A 9,812-nucleotide genomic window follows, 5' to 3' on the forward strand; every position below is an offset into this window, starting at 1 on the left:
TCTGGGGCCTTCTCCTCCCTCTTTACTCTTAGATGATCTTGCCTCATATTTTACAGGGAAAAAAAAAAGTAGAAGCAATCAGACTTCATCATCTTTCACTGCCCAACCTGAACATGTATATCTCTGCTTTTCCTCTGGCAACAGTGGATAAAGAGTCGAGTCCTATTTCTGGCCAATTCCACCATTTATACACTGGCTTCCCTTCCTCTCAGCTTCTCAAGGACTTCAGCTGACAGTCACCAGCTCTCTCCCCCACATCACTCATTCTTTCCTGTCTTCGGGCACATTCCTCTCAGCATCCAAACTCATTCCAGTGTCTCCCATCTTACCAACCACCTGAGATTTTCCTACTTATTTGTTTCGGATTTGCTTGCACTCTCTACTAGCATGTAAGCAGGGATGTTGTTCAGCAGCACTCACTGTGCACCAGTAAACTTTTTGATTTTGTCTATACTGGACCAAACTGTGAAGCCACGGCAACCAAATGAGATTTTTATTAGATATAGTAATTTCTTAGAGAATACAGACCCATTCACCACTTATTTTCCTGACTAGCCACAAATCATGCTTTGTATGACATCAAAATTTGGTGATTTTTAGGAAACAGAAAACTATCATTATAACAAAGGTGCAATCAGTTTCACATATTATCAGTGTGATGAATTTTAACATTTGGTTCTATTTTTTTTAAGGGCAAAGTGTAATACACTTGGGCTTTAAAATTACACAACCAGGAGTTCCCAAGATGGTGAAGCAGAAATGAATCCGACTAGTAATCATGAGGATGCAAGTTCAATTCTTGGCCTCATTCAGTGGGTCGGGGGTCCGTCATTGCCACGAGCTGTGGTGTAGGTCACAGACAAGGCTCGGATCCCACGTGGCTGTGGCTGTGGCTGTGGTGTAGGCTAGCAGCTGTAGCTCCAATTTGACCCCTAGCCTGGGAACATCCATATGCCATGGGTGTGGCCCTAAAAAGCAAAAAAATAAATAAAAAATTATAAAGTAAAATTACACAACCAGAAAAATAATACATTTTACACATTAGGGTCTCTTCCCAGGCAGCACAATCATTTCTGTGCTGCTCTCAGGCTTAGCTCTGCTAATTAGAGTGACAATAGCTTTACTAGGTAAATATTTTGCCCACATCCCAGTAAAATGAACGAAATCTCAAAAGACCAAGAATTTAAGTCATAGCTAGACTTAAACCACCTCAAGAAATTTCAATATCAAAAGTGAACTCTGATGTCAGACTGCCTCTCAGTTTCACCCATGACAAGTTATCTAACATCTGTCTTCCTGTGTATAAAACACGGTTGTGGTGAGGATAAAATCAGTTAATACAATTGTCCTTGGTATCAAACAGCATTTGTTCCAGGACCCCACATAGATACCAAAATGCACAGATGCTCAAGTCCCTTACATAAAATGGCATAGTATTTGCATATATCTACCCACAACCTCCCATACACTTTAAACCATCCCTAGATCACTTATAATACTTAATTCAACACAAATGTTATGTAAATAGTTGCCAGTTTTGCTTTTTGAAACTTTCTGGAATTTTTTTTCTCTTGAATATTTTCTATCCACAGTCAGTTGAATCTGCAGATGCAGAAACCTCAAATATGGAAGGTCTGCTGTATACCTAAGATCTGAGAGTAGTGCTTGGCACACTAGAAGTAAATGCCAGTTGTCTTTTTTTTTTTTTTCCCCTTCTTTTCTTTTTAGGGCTGTACCTAAAAAGCATGTGCAGCATGTGATATAGAAGTTCCCAGGCTAGGGGTCGAATTGGAGCCGCAGCTGCCAGCCTACACCACAGCCATGGCAACGCTAGATCCAAACCAAGTCTGCGACCTACACTACAGCTCACGGCAGTGCCAGATCTTTAACCCATGGTTCCTAGTCAGATTTATTTCTGCTCTGCCACAATGGGAACTTGAAAAAGTTTTTTTTTATGGCCCCACTTATGGCACATGCAAGTTCCCAGGCTAGGGACTGAATTGGAGCTGCAGTTGCCAGCCTACAGCACAGACACAGCAATGCCAGATCTGAGCTGCATCTGCAACCTACACCACAACTCACAGCAATGACAGATCCCTAACCTACAGAGTGGGGCCAGGGACGGAACCCGTATCTTCATGGATATTAGTCGGGTTCTTAACCTACTGAGCCACAACAAGAACTCCCCAATTATGAAAGACCATCACTGGTGTCAGGAGGAGAAATCTCACCTGATTAAAACAAATAACAGTCTTTGACTGAAGTGAGATTTCTTTGGAACTGCTCAGACAATTATTTGAGACCAGGGTAGCTCTTTTCACCATTTTATAGGTGGAATACATAACAATAAGCCCACAGACAAAAGAGTGGTTTTCCATGAAACAAAGAGAAATGGAGAAAACGGTCAGGACTTACCATCCATGCTGTCAAGACAACAGTGAAGACGGAGACCTATGAAGGAGGACCAGGTGCCCAGGTGATGGCAGTGATGCAGACTCTTGTCTGTGTGAAATCAACATAAGAAATTATTCTCTCACATCGAGTATCCAACAAAGCCAGAATACTACAAATTCTAGAGGCTTAGGGTCAGAATTCAGCTAGGCTCTCAGTTTCTCACCCCACTGGCAACTCCTTCTCCCCGCCTAATATGGAAGCAGTCCCTTTTTCTCATCTCCATGGTTAGAGAAACTTGAGGTACATAGCATGTATCTCATGTACAATAGATTACACAGGTGAGACAAACTGTGAACAAACTGTGTATTATGAAAGCTGGTAAACAGTAGGGTCTAAACAGGAGGACTATAATCCGTTTTATTTCCTGTAACACATTTGATGTCTACATTACCCCTAAGAGCTTACTGTGTGATTCTACTTAGTTGCAACCTGACCACATCAAGTTTTCAATTCAAACTAGTTAGCAAAGCAAACAGTTGGCATAGCTAATTAGGACGAATTCATATTATTCTGTGCACTTTCCTTTTTTCATTTAAAATGACTTTTAAAACTGCAAGAGGGGGTTCCCGCCATGGCTCAGTGGAAATGAATCTGACTGGTATCCATGAAGATTCAGCTTCAATCCCTGGCCTCATTCAGTGGGATAAGGATCTGGCATTGCCATGAGCTATGGTGTAGGTTGCAGATGTGGCTCGGATCTGGCATTTGGCTGTGGTTGTGGTGTAGGCCAGCAGCTCGGATTCAACTCCTAGCCTGGGAACTTCCATATACCACAGGTGCAGCCCTAAAAAGACGTGTGTGTGTGTGTGTCCTTGGTTAAGTCCACTAATTATGGTGCTAATTATGGTGCTTTCTTTTCACTTATTCAACAAATATTTCCACGGACCCCTCATGTGCCCTGCGCTGTGCTGTCTACTAGGGATTCTGCTGGATTGTGAGCTTCTTGAGGGTTTGGTAGGAGTAGACTGTCTTGTTCATTTCTATAACTAATCCCTTTTCCCACCAGACAAATCCATGCACTGTTCCTCACCTCACATCTAGGCCCATATGACATGTTATGGGTTCTATCTCCAAAATATTGCTCAAATCTCCTACTTCTCCCCACTTTCACTGCCAAAAGCCTAGCCCAAGCCACCATCAATCTTTTGCCTAGACTACTGTATTAACTACCTGTATTGGTCTCTCTGCCCCTCTGTAATCTATCCTCTATACAACATCTACAGTTAATTTTTTCTTAACTTAGCAATCTTTAAGGAACATAAGCCAGATCGTGGTAGTCCCTTCATATGATTTCTTTAACGATTTTCCCACTGCCCTGAAAAGAAAATTTACGGAGCCTATGAGGCCATGGATAGGCTCTCTCCTGCCTAGTTCTACTTCCTCATCTTTTCCAGGGGTCATTCCCCCAACTCTACCCACCTCCCAAAAGACACTCCACCCAGATTAGTCTGCTTTCAATTTCTCCAACTCAGCGGTGCTTTCAGACCTCAGGTTCTTTGCAAAGCTCTCCTCCAGCAACTTCTCATCCCTCAAGCTCTGCTTAACTATCAATTTTTCTCAGCCTTTCCAAGCCACCTTATCTGACCAGGCCCCTTACATCCTCTCCCCTCATCCTGCAATTCCACCATGATGGACCTGTTTGTTAGCTGTTATCTTCTTTAAGAAATGATGGGTATTTGGAGAGCTGCATATGGCACGCATTCATTAACTGTTAGCAAATTATCAATTAAGCAAATGAACGAGTGAATAAGAGAAAGCCCAACCGCCACGCTTTTAGCAAGAGTTTTAAAAGGTTGCCTTTAAAAAAGAAAAATTGGACCCTTAAACAGCATGGCGGCCGGACGCCTGTACCTCAAGATGCATTTCGCAAGTCCACGCAATCCCCCAACCCCCTCATTTTTCGCGGCTCCAAACCCAGCGCCCACTGCGCCTCCCAGCCCGCGCCAGCCCCACGCTCTGCCCAGGCCGCCCCCGCGCTTACCCAATTCCAGTCTCGCCCACCTGGGCGCCCCTAAGACTCCGGGCCTTCCGCCTTCGGAGCTTGCTAAACTCTCCTACTGAGGCGCGTGGCGAACCCTTCAACCCGCCCCTCAACCTATGGACGCCAGCTTCTTACCAGGATCCGCACTCCCCGCTTTCTACAACCAGACCCGCCAAAATTCCAACTGGCCACCGCCCCGCCTCTGACGTCAGACGCACGCCAAGCTCAGAGCTGTACTGATTGGCTACTTCAGAGAGCTGGGCGGAAACGACAGCGTGGGGGGGGGGGTGAGTCTCCCCTTACGTACAGCAATCTGATTGGCTCATGTGACCGCCGCCCTCTTTGTTGGGGGCAAAGGAACTTCCGGTCGGTGAGGCACTGGGCTCCTTCAGGTGAGTGTTCCTGCGTCCTTGCTGGCGCCGGGAAGTTGAAGTATCCCCGTACGGTATTTTCACAGGTGTCAGTTCCTGACACTTTCCGGAACTGAGTGTGTCATGTGGTTCTGAGCCTCTCTTTCTCTTCCTGTGAGGTAGCTGGTAACGCTTGATGCGAACAACTCTGTATGCTGACGCCCAAACCACAGAACCCATTACAAACCTACCCCTGTCCTCACAGAGTTCCCGCGGCTGGACCAATTGTGTAGAGATCTGAACAAGCCGGCTGACTATTTACTTAGTAGATTAGTTTATAGCCCAGTGTTCAAGTGAAATAGTTGGGACTCAAAACTAGAAATCTGGTCTCCTTTTGCCTCTGTTTGACCTTGGGCACTAACATCTTCACCGTCTATAAAATGAGAAGGAAAGGCTGGATGACATTCTTTGGCACAGTAGAAACCATCGTTTCCAGAGGAGTCCGTGGTCCATAGACTTTGAGAATTCGTCGGAGTTGGGAATAACTGCTGCTTCTTCCCACCAAAATATCAGCATCTGGAGACAAAGAAACCGTGTCTTTTCATCTTCCCCTTCCTCTGTCTTCTCTCTTGGTGCTGGTGCCTGGCACACAGTAAATGCTTAAGAAAGAAAAAATCGAACAGAGTATTTATTCCTTAACAAGTCAGCTTTGGGGGGTCGATTTCTTCATCTGTAAAGTGCTGATAATAGCAATACCTGGATTGGAGGGTTTTAGGAAAGATCAAGTGAGTTATTGGCCATAATCACTTCGTGCCTCAGGTGTACAAGGTTGGACAAAGAGGAAATCCATGTTCTAGAAATTTACTAGGTCTAATTTTGGAGATGTGACATGCATAAAAGATAACATAAGGTGACTACTGAGGAGCACCAGTCTTGCTGGAGAGAAGGTAAAAAGAGGAGCAAATGTTAAAATAAATTTTTAAAAAAAGCAGGTAAAGCAAATTATGTGGCAGATAAATATTTTATTCTGTAAGCAGTAAAGAGATCATGTTTGAGCAAGTGGGAAAGGAAGGTGCAGCTAGGTGCTTACACTATTTTAAGATTTTTAACTGCCGCATATGAACTGTGCAACTTCTGCTAGGTTACTTAACCTCTCTGAGCCTCGACTTATCTGCAAAACAAGGATAGTTGTAGTTATTTCATAGGATATTTTGAGGATTCATGAGAAAAACTTGAATATGTGCAGAGTATGCCCAGCACATGTAAGTATAAAATGTATATTAACTTATATTCTTTCAAAGGCTTTGCTTAGGACAGTTAAAAAGGTAAGTGCTCAGGAACTAGATATACCAGAAACTGGAGTCGAAGAAGCTTGAGAGAAGATGGTGATAGTCCCAGACTGTTAAAAGAGTTGAAGGGAAAGGACAAATGGGAAGCATTGTGCTAAGTGACCAAAGAAAAATTACCTTTGGTAGGAAAAGGAGAGGACAATGGCTAAGGTGGCAGTAGCTGAGACACTAGTAGAATTATAGAGGAGGAGCTGGCTTTAGACAAGGTAGAAATGACAAGATCAGCCTAAGGTGATGGTGCAGATTTCAGGAGCTACCTTTAGACTTTTTTTTTTTTTTTTTTTTTTGCTTTTTAGGGCCACATCCGAGGCATATGGAAGTTCCCAGGCTAGGGGTCAAATCAGAGCTACAGCTGCCAGCCTACACCACAGCCACAACACCACCAGATTGGGCTGGGTCAGCAACCTACACCACAGCTCATGACAACACCGGATCCTTAACCCATTGAGCAAGGCCAGGGATTGAACCTGCATGGACTATTATTTTATTTTAAACTTTTTCTATACATTTACTTTTTCTTTTTTCTTTTTTTTTTTTTTTTCAGCTGTGCCTGCAGCATGTGGAATTTCCCGGGCCATGGACTGAACCCATGGCACACAACAGTTACAATGCCAGATCCTTAACCTGCTAGGCCACCAGAGAACTCCAGTTACCTTTCAATTTATGACCAAAGGCAAGAGAACATATTAGAGCTTCAAGTGTAGGTTTGGTGAGTCCTCTAAAGTAGAGATTGTGGAACATGTTGACAGGGCTAATGGACTGGATAATTAAATCAATGCTTCCACCCTTAGGCCCAGCAGGAAGCGATGCTATTCAAAATCAGAAAATCAGCCCTTTTCCTGGGAATAACAGCCAATTTCTACAGCACCCCCACCACCTCCCTGTAGATGTCTATTTACATCTGCCTTCACATCTCCTGCGCTGTATTGCAGGACTCTCAAGAGTTTTATCCCAAACTTGAATTTGTCCAACTAACAATTCTACTAATTTGTTGTCCTAAGACATTTGTATATTGGTCCATATACTTGGTTCCTGTTAACACTGAAAAGCTGCAGTGAGCTGTTATATCGGCTTTCTTCCCTTGAATTAATGATGGCATAATAAATTTAGTATCTCATTGAAAGCAGTTCCAGCTTAGCCCTTTCATTATGGATCAAGTGGAATTGTGAGACATTCTTCATCAGAATCATGATTTTATGATCCATACATTTTTATGTTTTCATATTTAAATAATCTTATACAGAGTTCAAAGGTTTTTTTTTCATTTTTAAAGAAAAGAATATTTTTTAGAGGATTTTAGGATTACAAAAAAACTGAATGGAAAGAATGGCGTTCTCATATAGCCCCTTTCACACACAATTTCCCCTATTATTAATGTCTTGCATTAGTATGGGACTTTTTGTTAAAATCGATGAGCTAATATTGATACATTATTAATTTAAATCTATAGTTTACATTAAGGTTCACTCTTTATGTTATACATTTATATGGAGGTATCCACCATAACAGTATTATGCAGAATAGTTTCACTGCCCTAAAAATCTGTGCTCTTACCTGTTCATCCCTCCCTCCACTTAACCCCTGGCAACCACTGATCTTTTTTACTGTCTTCATAGTATTGCTATACAGTTCAAACCACACAGTATGTAGCCTTTTCAGATTGGTTTCGTTCACTTAGCAATATGCATTTAAGTTTCCTCCATGTCTTTTTGAGGTTTGATAGCTTATTTCTTTTTTAGCACTGAACAATATTCCACTGTATAGGTGTACCACAGTTTGATTATTCATTTACCTAGTTGCTTCCAAGTTTTGGCAGTTATGAGTAAAGCTATTATGAACATTCATGTACAGGTTTTGTGTGAATGTAAGTTTTCAATTTGGGTAAATAGCAAGGATTGTGAGCTGAGTTTTGCAACAAGTTGCCAAACTGTCTTCCAAGTACCATCCTGCATTTCCACCAGCAATGAATAAGAATTCTTGTTGCACATTCTCCTCAGCACTTGGTGGTGTTACTGTTTGAATGGTGCTCATTCTAATAAGTGTGTTATAGTTATCTTGTTCAAATTTGCAATTCTCTAATGACAAATGATGTTTAACATCTTTTCATGTGTTTGTTTGCCAACTGTACATCTTTGGTGAGTTATCTGTTATCTTTTGTCCTTTAAAAAAAAATGGGCTTTTTTTTTTTTTTTTTTTTTTTAAGGGCCACAATCACAGCATATGGAAGCTCCTCAGCCTGGGATTGAATCCGAGCCATAGCTGTGTGACCTATACTGCAGCTGCAGCAACACTGGATCCTTTAACCCACTGTGCCGTGGTGGGAACTCCTATGTTTTCTTATTGTTGCATTGTAAGAGTTCTGTGGATATTTTGATACCAGTCCTTCTTCAGATACATGTTTTGTAAAGATTTATTCCCAATTAGTTTTTGTGAAAGGTGTAAGGTCTACATCTAGATTCTTTTTCTGTCTTGCTTTCTTGATTTTTTTTTTTTTGGTCTTTTTGCCTTTTCTAGGGCCACTTCCACAGCACATGGAGGTTCCCAGGCTAGGGGTTGAATCGGAGCTGTAGCCGCCCGCCTACACCACAGCTACAGCAACTCGGGATCCGAGCTGTGTCTGCAACCTACACCACAGCTCACGGCAACACCAGATCCTTAACCCACTGAGCAAGGCCAGGGATCGAACCCGCAACCTCATGGTTCCTAGTCGCATTTGTTTCTGCTGCACCACGACGGGAACTCCTGGGGGAGTTTTTTCTAAACTTCACTCTGAGAATTTGGTGGAACTTCTGGAAGTAAAACTCACAAAAGTGCAGGATGCCCCCTAAGACTGGGCTCCCCTTGGAGTTTTTAATGCTCAAGCTCATCCACGCTGAGGCTTTAGCAATTCTTCAAGTTAGGTTTAAGTTCTTCTACTCATGTACTGGTTCCTCCTGTAGTTTCAGCTCCTGAGACCCTGGTCTGGTAATCAGTAACTCTGTATCTGCCTGTCTGAATCTCCAGTTTGGTGGCAGAGGTTTGCCCTGTGACCTCAGTTCTCAGAAGGATTTAAAAAGAGTTGATGATTTAAAATTTGTTCAGCTTTTTTCTTATTATAAAACAGGAGTCATGACGGCCAAGCTCTTTACATGCCAGATGAGGCAAAGGTTTTTTGTTTTTTGGGGGTTTTTTTTGTCTTTTTGCTATTTCTTTTTGTTTGTTTGTTTTGTTTTTTTGTCTTTTTGTCTTTTGTCTGTTGTTGTTGTTGCTATTTCTTGGGCCGCTCCTGAGGCATATGGAGGTTCCCAGGCTAGGGGTTGAATCAGAGCTGTAGACACCGGCCTACGCCAGAGCCACAGCAACGCGGGATCCGAGCCGCGTCTGCAACCTACACCACAGCTCACGGCAACGCCGGATCGTTAACCCACTGAGCAAGGGCAGGGATCGAACCCGCAACCTCATGGTTCCTAGTCGGATTTGTTAACCACTGCGCCACGACGGGAACTCCTGTTTTTTTATTTTTTATTTGTCTTTTCTAGGGCCGCACCCGTGGCATATGGAGGTTCCCTGGGTAAGGCTCTAATTGGAGCTGTACCACCGACCTATGCCAGAGCCACAGCAACATGGGATCCGAGCCGTGTCTGCAACCTACACCAGATTATTTTTAAATATAAAATAATTTGAAGACTTAATTTTGTA

At 42.8% G+C, this 9,812-nt stretch overlaps 1 protein-coding gene across 3 annotated transcripts in view; it reads right to left on the reverse strand.

The window, feature by feature from the left end:
* MCM10 (minichromosome maintenance 10 replication initiation factor) overlaps positions 1–4,635 on the reverse strand; it is a 43,664-nt gene extending 39,029 nt beyond the window's left edge. For 2 of the 3 annotated variants that reach the window (XM_047755283.1, XM_047755281.1), the window contains exons 1-2: positions 4,571–4,635; positions 2,416–2,502 (exon numbers count right to left, since the gene is read on the reverse strand). In XM_047755283.1, the coding sequence (XP_047611239.1) occupies positions 2,416–2,422 (7 nt within the window). In that variant the 5' untranslated portion in view covers positions 2,423–2,502; positions 4,571–4,635. The other variant, XM_047755282.1, reaches the window with a different exon arrangement.
* Between the last annotated feature and the right edge of the window lie 5,177 nt (positions 4,636–9,812).

Source organism: Phacochoerus africanus, chromosome 12 (genome assembly GCF_016906955.1).
Source record: "Phacochoerus africanus isolate WHEZ1 chromosome 12, ROS_Pafr_v1, whole genome shotgun sequence".
NCBI classification, from domain to species: Eukaryota; Metazoa; Chordata; class Mammalia; order Artiodactyla; family Suidae; genus Phacochoerus; species Phacochoerus africanus.